Consider the following 12,972-nt stretch of genomic DNA (forward strand, 5'->3'; position numbering starts at 1 on the left):
TTATATATAAATACAAATATTTTGTATAGAACATATTTCTCTTAAATATATACATCAATTTGTGTGCATTTATATATATATATATATATATATATATATAGCAATTACACACAGTACACACACATATATTAGACAAGCTCAAATTTTTTTTTAAAGATTAATCGCAATTTTTGTATTTTTTTGTGTTAAGTTATTATGTTTTAGTCTATAGTTTTAGCTTTTTTATTATTATTTCAGTAGGTGATACCAGTACCAGAGAAATTTCAGTTTCTCAATACCAATTTTAGTAACCCAGCATAAACGTGGCATATTTATATATATATTTAATAGTTATTAAAAATATCAACTTTTTTATATATAAAATTAGAATGTAGAGTGTTTTTTGTATTTTTTATTACTGAATATTTAAATATGTATTTGTGTGTATTTATTGTTATAATTTAACAAACATTAACAGCGTTAGCTTGTACCTTCAAGTACTCAGACAGACTTTTGGTGTTATTTTACAAAATTGATATAATTTAAATACTATTATAGTTTTGGTCTATATTTTGAATTCAATTTTTTTTTTAGATTTTCTGGTTTCGTTCTAATAGTAATTTTGTTGTGTCCTGTATTATTTTTATTAGTTTTGTCTTTTCTTTTGTATTCTGTTATTAGGTTTTAGTTTTTAGTTTTAGTTATTTTAGTACCGCACTTCATGTTAACTAAACAAAATGCTAAATGTTCCCAGGCTGAAATACATACTTTTGTAATATATTTTATTTGATTAATGTTTTTTTTTTTTTTCAAGTAATGTTTTTTTTTCTTTGCACTTTTGAGTGAAGGATACAAAACCCTTTTAATCATAGTATCAGCGTGGAACCGAAATATCAGTACTTTTGACATCCAGACAGCAAACTGTCATAATGTGGTGGGTTTGTGTTGTTTTTAGGGCTGTCAAATCAATTAATCGTGATTAATCACATCCAAAATAAAAGTTTGTGTTTACATAATGTATTTGTACTGTGTACATTTATATGTATATATAAATGCACACATATTAAAGAAATATTTACATGTGTGCTTGTGTGTGTGTAAATATATATATATATATATATATATATATATATATATATATGAATATACATGTACATAGTACACACACATATATTAAGTAAACACAAACTTTTATTCTAGATGCGATTAATCACGATTAATCGGTTTGACAGCCCTAGTTGTTCGATATGTTATGCGTATGGATAATTGTAATGCCTATGACGTATTATTTTCCAGACATTTCGGTGCGGGAGGAAAGCGACAACGACCAGATCCAGAGTGACGAGGCAGAGGCTGAAGTGTCGCCCACCAAATCACCCACCACTCCCAAAAACGTCAAATGCAAAAACTCCTCAGGTAGAAGACACTCTGTCCTAGACTTCCCTGCCATGTTGTTATCGCTCACTGACATGAAAACCAGAGCACCTGCATCTCACGCTGACAAGCCACCTGCACCCTTCAGACCAGCCAAATGTTGCATTTATCAATGGCTCAAAATGGCAGACTGAGTGTTTAATTCAAAGGTCCAGTAACATTCGTTTTATTAAAGGTTCACTTATCTATATGTAAAAACATCAAGTTCCTTCGCATTTTGTATGTGAGATCGAGGTCGTTGTATTCGGTTCTCTTCTGTTCCCACGTGTCGCTCGTGTTTTAAAGTACATGCTGTATCTGTAAAGGTCTGAAGTGATCCTGAGGACGTAGATGGAAGCCTCGCAAGACACGATTCATGCGAAATCTCATTAATTCTGTAGGTTTTAAAAAAAAGCTCAGGGAAACGCCAAAGGAGGCGTGAGTAGGTGTTTGGAAAACTTGTGCCATAGCAACCATTAGCATGTATTCTCTCTGCCACCCCGGTTACTGGGTTTGTTTGAGTGCGGTCGATGCGCTGCAACAATACCGTCTCCTTGCTTTTAAAACTAAATTAAATAGGAGTTCAAAGGTCAACGATGACCCCATTGTTTCATATGTGTGACGCAGTATTGCCATCAAGGCAGTAGAAGAATAAAGCATGTTTTGGTCATCCTTAAGATTTTTTACGACCCCTATCTGAAGCATGCAACAACAAACTTGTTTTCTTTAAAACGCTGCTTTTGTTATTCCCTGAGAGTGTATTTGAGACATACATCTTAGTGAAATGATGAGCTATTTTTAGTCTCAACCATCTTGAGAACCAGAGCCCTGCCTATTGTCTTGATGAAGACGCAGTCTGCGATTTTATGTCTCGGACCGCCACCTGCTGGATGCTTAGATGCACTTCATTCAACATCATTGCAGTATCATCACTCTTGCACTCCAAAAAAGACATTTTTCATATGATAACATGACGCATTAGCTTGTGGAAAGTGCTTGCAAGTACAAAACTAACAGTATGGAAATAAGTGCTTACTTTGGTCTTGCTGACAGCCGCAGATAATCTGGGTAGTCGTTTTTGTTTAACAGTCGGGTGCAGTAGATATTTGTGACATTTTCATATGTCATCATCGGAGGCTCATCCATTGTGGAGATAATGTCACTGCCTCCATTATTTCTGCATGAGTCCATCTTGTCTTATTTCACACCTGCTGTAACCTTAAAGAGGAAGCACTTGGAAACATAGTAACGTCACATTTACTGAATTTTTGTCTGGGTTTTTTAGTTGGTGTAGTTAACAACAAGTTTTAGATACACTGCATTGATATTCCTCATTCACATCTGCACCTAATTCAGCTCAAATTTCTTAGTCTACAGATTTAAACTTTGTATTGTAGGTCATTTTAGTCTTAATTGGGTTGTTAACTTTAAAGTTTTCTGACTGTGTTGCAAAATCTTAAGAAAATTGTTTAATTGTTACATTACAACAAAACTAAAAACTAAAAACTTTGAAAATTATTAAAAGCACTAATATAATGATCTATATTACTGGTTTGTTAAAATATCAGTAATATTATATTATTAATTCAACTTAAATATGTTCCTGTACAGGTTCAAACTTTGTTTTGTAGATCGTTTTAGGCTTAATTGTATGGAAGCCTGTTTCTGCCACTTAATAAAAAATTGAAAAGGTTATTGCAACTTTTTATCTTACAATTAATTTTATATCTCGCAATTTTGACTTTTTTATCAAAATTGCAAGTTTATATCTTGCAGTTTTGAATTTTTAACTTGCAATTGTGACTTAATAAGTCAGAATTCTGAGATATTAACTCTGAGATATTAAAAACATGTCTTTTTCCCCTCAGAATTGGACTTTATCATTTGCAATTGTGAGTTTATATTTCACAATTATGAGAAATATAGTCGGAATTGCAGGAAAAAAATCTGAATTGTGATATATATACTCATAATTGTGAGAAAAAATATCTATATCTCACAATTCTGACTTTATAACTCGCAATTGCGAGTTTATATTATGAAATTCTAAGATAAAAAGTCAGAATTGGACCTTTTTATCTCACAATTTTGACTTTGTAACTCTGAATTTATATGAATTAATTTATATCAATTAATTAATTTATATAAATTCTGAGAAAAAGTCAGAATTGTGAGATGTAAACTCCCAGTTGTGGAAAAAAAAGTAAAACTGTTAGACAAAAAAAAAAAATATATATATCACAGTTACCCATTTATTTTTATTCAGTAGCAGAAACAGGCTTCCATATAATTGTGCTGTTTACTTGTACTACTTTTTTATTTATTGTACATTTTTATGGATTCAAATGTTTAATTAAAAATATAAACTATTAAAAAATTCAATATTAATGTTTGAAAATCTTTCTTATAAAATTACTCTAAAATTTCTGATCATCCAATAGTGTTGCAAACTGACTGTTAATAAACTTACTTTTTTAATAAAAATTACTTTGCAACCATAAACAGCCTAACTCCATAATGATCTACATTACTTGATTAATAAAATTTCATCAATATTATATTATTATTGTTATAATCATTGTTTTATCTAAAATCAGAATAATCAATAATAAATTTGCTCTTTATTGGCTTACATTTAATTAAATGTTCAAAGAAAAATGTAACTAACAGTGATGGAATCATCCTAATATTTGCACACTAAAATATACTGAAATTCAGTTTTGTATTTCTTTTTGCATGTGTGATGCTGGACTGAAAAACCAGTCATAAGAGTCTTTTTTTTTATCTGAAAGCTGAATAAATGAGCTTTCCATTGATGTGTTGGACAATATTTGGCGGAGATACAACTATTTGAAAATCTGGAATATGAGGCTGCAAAAAAAATGATGTTTTGTTATATTTACAGTGGGAAATTTACAAAATATCTTCATTGAAAATGATCTTTACTTAATATCCTAAAGATTTTTGGCATAATAGAAAAATCAATTATTTTGACCCACACAATGTATTGTTGGCACGTGCAACTTATGACTGGTTTTGTGGTCCAGGGTCACATATTAAAATGCTGATGTTGATAAAAAATGATATTTATTAGTTTAAATCTCTTCACTGGTTTTGAGTAGCTGACTAACTCTGAAAATAAAGCTAAAAGAACATTTTATTAACCTCCAAACATGCATTGAACAATCCCGTGTGTTGTTTGTCTTTCTCTCTGGGCAGAATTCTCTCTGTTCTCGTACAATAATGGCATGGTGATGTCGTCCTGTCGGGAGCTGGATAACAACCGTAGCGCCTTGTCTGCCGCTTCTGCCTTCGCCATCGCAACTGCAGGTGCCAACGAGGGCACGCCGACCAAGGAGAAGTACCGCCGCATGTCTCTGGCAAGCACAGGTAGGATTTAGCAATCTGCTTCAAACTCTCATAGGCTGTGGATATTTGTTGCCTGGCAGAAAGGGGATTAATGTGAATTTTGATTGGTTATCAGGGTTCCCCACGGATCAGAGGAACGGAGATAAGGAGTTTGTGATTCGCCGAGCAGCAACTAACAGAGTTCTCAATGTCCTCAGGCACTGGGTGTCCAAACACTCACAGGTGAGATGAAATAAACATTATACACTCTTAAAAAATAAAAGGGTTTTGTAGCAATGCCATAAAAGTTTCGGTGATTAGTTCCTTAAATAAACATTTGTTTTTGCATACGTTCAGTTCTTAAAATAAGCATCTGTTTTTGCATAACCTGCGTGTTGTGTGTGTATGTTTGTAGGACTTTGAAACCAACACTGAGCTCAAAATGAAAGTGATTAGTTTCCTGGAGGAGGTGATGCATGATCCTGAACTTTTGACCCAAGAAAGAAAAGCTGCAGCCAACATCATAAGGTAAGCAGAGTCTGTCTACACCCTGACAAAAACAGTGCTCACATGTAGTGTGTTGAAATAGCTGGATCATCCTGTTCTGCAGTATTTTAGATGTCTGTAATCTGATAAACTCTTGTTCATGTAAATGAATCAGTGGTTGTTTGTTTTTTTCGTCCTTTTTTGGACAGGACATTGACACAGGAGGATCCTGGTGACAATCAGATCTGTCTGGAGGAGGTGCTGCAGATGGTGAGTGGGGAGATTCTGGGTCATCCTCCAAATTACTCAGCATTTTGTTGCTAAAATGATCAGAATTTACCAATATATTTGAACTACTGTTCAAGTTTGGGGTCAGTAAGATTATTTAATGTTTTTGAAAGAACACTCTTATGCTCAACAGGCAATCTTCTACATATATATTTGAACTATATATAGTATTTGAAGTACGTCCAAACATGAGTAGAAGAGCAGTTTTTATGCACATTTCATAAAGTGTTCTGAAGCACAGCATAAAAAACTTAAATGAGATATTTGAAAATGAACTGATCAAAATAAGAGAGCCCATACAGAGGCCAACAAGTAACTGGTGTTAATCTGGCACCTGGTGCTAATTTTCTTAATTATATGACAAATCCTATTTAACTGGCAGCATTCCCCCAATTTTCACTGAGATTGCAAGATGGCAAGCTGCTCTAAGGTGATTGAAAACCTGCGACAGGAGGTTGTCCAGATTAAGGCTGAAGGGATGGACCCTTTCAGCCACTACAAGAGAATTTGGTCATTCCAAATCTGTGATTTCTCGAATATTGCAGATTTACAATGACACTAATTCATTCAAGTCCCCCAAAAAGGCTGGTCGTCCACGTAAGACAAATGCACAAGAAGACAGTATAATGCAGAGACTTTCAATGGGGAATCGGTTCAACAGGCCTCTTTTACAGCTACATGGCAGGATGAATGCAAATGTTATCAGAAGCTTCAGCAACATGTGGTACCTTCCCTTCAAGCATCTCCCAATCAGCCTGCAATTTCCATGCAAGACAATGTCCTAACACACTTTTTTTTTCTGAAAAAGAACTCTTTTGTAGAGTTATAAAGGTCTCTACTGTTACTTTTGATCAGTTTAAAGGAGAAGTTCACTTCCAGAACAAAAATGTACAGATAATTTACTCACCCCCTTATCATCCAAGATGTCTTTCTTTGTTCAGTGGTAAAGAAATTGTGTTTTTTTGAGGAAAACATGCTGGAATTTCTCTCCATATAGTGGACTGCTATGGTGCCCCCAAATTTGAACTTCCAAAATACAGTTTAAATGCAGCTTCAAATGGCTCTAAATGATCCAGCCAAGGGTGAAGGGTCTTATCTAGCAAAACGTTTGGTCATTTTCTAAAAAAAATTGACAATTTATATACTTTTTAACCTCATATGTTCGTCTTGTCTCGTCTCTGTGATGCGCATGCATAGTCTGTGTAATCTGGGTCAATACAGTTAGAAGGGTGTTTGATGATCTTTGCATGTTCACTTTGTAAACACTGGGTCGGTACTTCTGCAGCAATGTAGGACAATTTTGAAGTTGGGGAAGAAAACGAGATGGGAGTTTTTCGACATACCCTAACTGTATTGACCGTATTTACGCGGAAAAAAACAGACAAGACGAGCATTTGAGGTTAAAAAGTATATAAATTGTTGATTTGTTTTGAAAATGACTGATCGTTTTGCTAGATAAGACCCTTCTTCCTCAGCTGGGATCGTTTAGAGCCTTTTGAAGCTGCATTTAAACTGCATTTTGGAAGTTCAAACTTGGGGGCACCATTGAACTCCACTATATGATGAGATGAGATAATTCCTGAAATGTTTTCTGCAAGAAACATAATTTCTTATCGACTGAAGAAAAAAAGAAATGAACATCTTGATTTACAAGGGGGTGAGTAAATTATCTGTACATTTTTGTTCTGCGAGTGAACTTTTCCTTTAATCCATCTTGCTGACCCAAAACTTTTGTCTTGTAGTGTATATTCCAAAACTCCTCTTCTGTGTCAGATTGTATTATAATGTATGGTAAATATCACCGTTAACAAGTATGTTAGATGTGCTGAAATTCATTACTCAGTATCTTATTTAATTGTTTTGTTACAAAGGCGGAAGGAGGAAAGTCGGAGCCTTTCGAGAATCATTCAGCTCTGGAGATCGCAGAACAGCTCACCCTGCTGGACCACCTTGTTTTCAAAGTCATACCATACGAGTGAGTGGGATTATGTTTCAATGTATTCATTCTTTACTAGAGGGCTAACAGATAGTTCACTCAAAAATGAAAATTATGTCATTAATATTCATACTGTAACATGGGGACATGACAGCAGAGTTGGAGGATCCACATGCAGGCTTTATTAGACAAGGCATAGTCATACAGGCAGAGTTGAACACCAGCAAACAATATTATCCAAGGCAGAGACAAAAGAGTAATCCACAAACAGGCAATGGACAGGGCAGACAGCAAACAATCTCAAAAAACAAGGTAACAGTCCAGGGGCAAAATGCAAGACTAGGAAACAGGGGAACAAGGAACACACAGAAACTAAGATGGCTAGGAATAAACAATACTCAGCAATGTGTGTGAGACAGTGTCCAACTTAAATAGTCCTCCTGGTAGGAAACAGTCTGAGATTAGTATATTTGTATATTTACTTGTGAAGAATTGTGAAAATGCCATCATCCTTAAGTTATCAAACGCTGTTTTTTTTTTCTCAAAAATGTGTTTGTTGTCATGAACAGGGAGTTTTTTGGTCAGGGATGGATGAAGAATGACAAAAATGAGAAGACACCTTACATCATGAAAACGACAAAACACTTCAATGATGTAAGTGTTCAGTGTGAAAACATCTGGTCCTAGTTAAGTGTTTGTTTAATAAAGCATACTAAACACAATGCCGATTTATCTCTTTTAAAGATCAGTGACCTAATAGCTACAGAGATCCTGCGCAGTGAGGATGTGAATATACGGGTAGCAGTGATAGAGAAGTGGGTGGCGGTGGCCGATATCTGCCGCTGTCTCCATAACTACAATGCCGTGCTGGAAATCACCTCATCCCTCAATCGCAGCTCCATCTTCCGTCTGAAGAAGACCTGGCTCAAAGTGTCCAAACAGGTGTGGAACCGTCTAACAAAACCTCGTTAAAATTAAATAAATAGAGTTTAAGGCAATAAAAGAATATTTACTGGACTTCTCCTGTTGATTCAGTTTTGATAAACTGCTATTTGATGTTGTTAGATCTGAAAACATTTAACACACTTTATTTCATTTAAATCAAAGACTAAAACAGTCATCGACAAGCTGCAGAAGTTGGTCTCATCTGAAGGAAGATTCAAGAACCTCAGAGAGGCCTTAAAAAAGTATGTTTTTTTATCAAGTCAGTACTTGTTGCTATAATTTAAGGCAGACTTTTGTATTTGAGCATGTAAGTCATAGATTTTTTTTTATTTTGCAATAGCATTTGGTTATGATCATATGATACTGGCATGGCTTACACCAGATTTTTTTCTAATATTTCTGCTAGTTGTGACCCTCCCTGTGTGCCATATTTGGGAATGTACCTCACTGATTTGGCCTTTATCGAGGAGGGGACGCCCAACTACACAGAGGACAACCTGGTCAACTTTTCCAAAATGAGAATGGTAGGTCTTTTTTAGGTTAATTTCTTCAAAGGGGTCACGAACTGCCTTTTTTATTATTTTGTACTGTTCTCTGATGTCCACTTATAATGTTATTAAGATTTTTACATCCAGAAACATCATAACTGAGAAGTAATAGGCTATTTTCTGTCCTGTTTTGACCCTCCTCATCCGAGTGCTCTGTTTGAATAGGCACAGTGCTTGAAGTGGGCCGGTACGCACCGGTACGCAGTACCGGCAGTTCTGTATTTTAGCCTTTTTTGTGCGTACCAGCACTTCTGACATGTTGCTGGTACTCAGAGTCAAAGCATCAGTGTCTGGGCGATTAGAAATGGCACTATATAAATTGTTGTTGTTGTTAATTGGGGTGTAGAGTACCGGCACTTCTTTTTTTCCACTTCAAGCACTGAATACGCGTGATGCATTGTAGACTCAGAAGTAAACACCCACTGCTATGATTGGCTAAAAGTTATGTATGTTTGACAGCCTACATCCTTCATACATGGACGCTCCTGTGATTTAGGTTAAAAATGCAAAAATACTCAGTACATATCGAACAATATGTAATAACAGACAAAGCAATAGTGACCACGTAATAAAAACAGTTACTCACACTTGTGTGGCGTGACATTACTGTCGGATCCAATATAGTCGGCACAGAATCGTCTTTTAGTTTCAATCGTTCTGAAAATCCTGTGTCAAATTGTGTCTTGTTTGTAAACAAATGTGTGGTAAAATTAAGTGAACAAAGGACCAAGTTCTTACTGACATGGTCTGGAACTTCGTTAAAAATAAGGTTCATCCACTCTTTCCTAATGTTGGGATCAGAAGAAAGGCAATGCAAAGACAATGAATGTTTTCCCACAACTTGGCACTGAACAGCATCTTGTTGTCTCCGGAGCCGTCTTTAGCTGCTTTTCCACTATAAGGTCGAGCGGTTCTTAGAACGGTCAGGTACGGTTCCAGTTGTGTTTCCACCTGAGCCTGGTATGGCACGGCACGATTACAAACTGTTCTCGGCACGGTTAGACAACCGTGCTAAACTGTGCTCGTAGAGGTGTGTGTGCTAAGCGCAAGCGCACTATTTGATTTCAACTGCCAAGTAAACAGTTACGCTGTGTTCATAGCTCATGCATTAATACTGTCAATAAATGTGGTATTTTTAGAAAGGTTTTATCTTCTGTGTCTGTCTCCGTTGGCATGCATATCCCCTCAGCATTTGTTAGTAACGTTATACCTGTTGTCGCCTTCTGTTTACTTTATTTTTTGCGCCAAGAGTTGTGTCCTTTTTTCTGTTATTTAACGAATAAAATTGTAGATAAAAAAGGAGTCCCAAAAAACATTGTCCATATCGCTGTTTACATTACAATTGCATTATCAAGGCAACAACTGCCGCATTTGTATTTACATTCCAAAGAGTTCAGTTATCAGCACCACAGTGGAAAATGAAACAGTATCCGTGCTGACTGGCCCAGATCGGCACGTAATGGAACAGTTAAGCAAAGAGAATGGTTCAGCCCGATAATGGAAAAGCTGCTTTTGTCACTTGGTTTCTGAGTAGACCTGCGTTTGCCTCTCTTGTTATTTACACTACATGCAGGAACTGGGGGCGGGGCTAAACAGGGAGTGATGTACAAGCAGGCGTTGATCTTCTGTGGAGGCGGAGTTTAGCCACACCATTACATCATAAAGTGGCACAATCCACAACCTGTCGTTTTGGCAGACTGGCTTCAAAATAAGCTGTTTTTAGACTGATGAGAAAGTTTTGAGTTCTAAAACTTAAAGGAGAACTTCCAGAACAAAAATTTACAGATAATTTACTCACACCTTGTCATCCAAGATGTTTGTGTCTTTCTTTCTTCAGTTGTAAAGAAATTGTTTCTTGAGGAAAGCATTCTAGAATTTTTCTCCATGTAGTGGACTTCAATGGTGCCCACGAGTTTAAACTTCCACAATACAGTTTCAGTGCAGCTTCAAAGGGCTCTAAACAATCCCAGCCAAGAAAGAAGGGTCTTATCTAGCAAAACGATTGGTTATTTTCCAAAGAAATGTACAATTTATACACTTTTTAACCTTAAACACTCTTGTCTCTTCTCTGCGACATGCATGCCAACTCTTTGTAATCCGGGTCAACACAGTCGAAAGTTGGAGGAGAAAATGAGTTGGGAGTTTTTTGACATACCCTAACTGTATTAACAAAGATTACACAGAGTTCGAATGCGCATTGCAGAGAATAGACAAGATGAGCGTTTGAGGTTAAAAAGTAAGGCTGCACGATAAATCGCATGCGATATCCAATGCACATCTTGTCAGTAAAGCCGGTCTCCATTGTGTGTGCTTTCAGATAAAGCAGCGTTTACTGCACAGAGCTGTAGTTCATTGACACGCTGCACAAAACCAACCATATCATCAAGCTTGCGCAGCTTTTCAGTGAACAACGGCTCTGTGTAGTAAATTATGCTTTATTTGAAAGCACACACATGATGGAGATTTACTGATTACAGAACCGGCTTTACTGACAAGATGCGCATTGGATATCGCATGCGATTTATCGTGCAGCCCTATTAAAAAGTATATAAATTGTAATTTTAAAAAATAATAACTGATCGTTTCGCTAGATAAGACCCTTATTCCTCGGCTGGGATCGTTTAGGAAATTCAAATATAGGGCACCATAGAAGTCCACTATATGAAGATAATTCCTGGAATGTTTTCCTCAAAAAACATAATTTCTTTATGACTGAAGAAAGACACGAACATCATGGATGACAAGGGGGTGAGTACATTATCTGTAATTTTTTGTTCTGGAATTGAACTTCTCCTTTAAAGGATGTTTTTTATAGTACAATGACTTCTTATATGTCAAAAGATCAAGGGAATTTTGATTTCTCAGTTCATGACTCTCTCATGTTCTCTTAATGCATGTGTGGAAAAGAATTATAGATATCATTTTGTTATCATATTACTTCATTTTACAGATTTCCCATATCATCCGAGAAATCAGGCAGTTTCAGCAAACGGCATACAAGATTGATTACCAGCCAAAGGTACTGAACTAATGTTGGTTTATAATGACATAGAGTTTCATGATCAACATCCAGTAGAACTAGTCAAATTTGTGGTTGCTAAGTTGGCTATGTTTTGTTCTTTACATAGTCATATTCAAATTAAAAACTGCTCTAGCTGAGCTGTAAAGCACATCAGAGTGCAGAAACACAAAATAGTTGCTTTACAAAGCATAGAGAATATTTTCTCTTTTTTACACTCTTAAAATCTTAATCTAATTTGTTCTTAACAGTCTAGTTCACCCCAAAAATTACAGTTCTGTCATTAATTATTCACCCTCACGTCATTCTAAACCTGGTAGACCTTTGTTCATCTTCTGAGCACAAATTAAGCAACTGAACTACCATGTTCAAGTCCCAGAAAGGTAGTAAAGACATTGTTAAACCAACCAATGAAGCTATGAGAATAATTTTGTGCGCAAAGAAAACAAAAATAACAACTTCATTCAACAATTTCTTCACTTCTGCGTCAGTATTGCGCACAAAAAGTGTTCTTGTAGCTTCATGAAATTACAGTTGAACCACTGATGTCACATTGACTGTTTTAACAATGTCCTTACTACCTTTCTGGGCCTTGAATGTGTCAGTTGCATTGCTGTTTATGCAGGGTCAGAAAGCTCTTGGATTTCATCAAAAATATCTTAATTTGTGTTCTCAAGATAAAAGTCTTACAGGTTTGGAATGGCATGAGGGTGAGTAATTAATGAGTTTTCATTTTTGAGAGAACTATCACTTTAATTTGCATTTGTGGTTCCATGAAGAATCTTTAATATCCGTGGAAACTTCCTGTTGGACAAAAAGGTTTTTTGGGGGTAAAAAAGGATTCTTGACTAAGAAAGTGTTTTTTTTAAGAACTGTTCAATGAAAGGTTCTTTGGTGAACCTAGAATTGATCTTCTGTAGCTTTGCTACACTGGAATTTAGAGTGTAGAAAACTCGAATTGAGAATTAACCCATGGTTGTACTGAAGAAACACATTCAATTAGAAACTGA

General features: G+C 35.7%; 1 protein-coding gene across 1 annotated transcript in view; it reads left to right on the top strand.

Moving 5' to 3' along the window:
* Window positions 1–12,972, top strand: part of rasgrf1 (Ras protein specific guanine nucleotide releasing factor 1) — a 52,752-nt gene that overhangs the window by 37,870 nt on the left and 1,910 nt on the right. The window contains exons 16-26 of the mRNA XM_051134706.1: window positions 1,276–1,395; window positions 4,612–4,782; window positions 4,877–4,983; window positions 5,156–5,268; window positions 5,436–5,496; window positions 7,386–7,489; window positions 8,020–8,104; window positions 8,195–8,392; window positions 8,558–8,637; window positions 8,802–8,919; window positions 11,894–11,962. Coding sequence (XP_050990663.1) covers window positions 1,276–1,395; window positions 4,612–4,782; window positions 4,877–4,983; window positions 5,156–5,268; window positions 5,436–5,496; window positions 7,386–7,489; window positions 8,020–8,104; window positions 8,195–8,392; window positions 8,558–8,637; window positions 8,802–8,919; window positions 11,894–11,962 — 1,226 coding nt within the window. The remainder of the gene's footprint in view (window positions 1–1,275; window positions 1,396–4,611; window positions 4,783–4,876; window positions 4,984–5,155; window positions 5,269–5,435; window positions 5,497–7,385; window positions 7,490–8,019; window positions 8,105–8,194; window positions 8,393–8,557; window positions 8,638–8,801; window positions 8,920–11,893; window positions 11,963–12,972) is intronic.

The sequence above is a fragment of the Labeo rohita genome, chromosome 18, assembly GCF_022985175.1.
Source record: "Labeo rohita strain BAU-BD-2019 chromosome 18, IGBB_LRoh.1.0, whole genome shotgun sequence".
Taxonomy (NCBI): domain Eukaryota; kingdom Metazoa; phylum Chordata; class Actinopteri; order Cypriniformes; family Cyprinidae; genus Labeo; species Labeo rohita.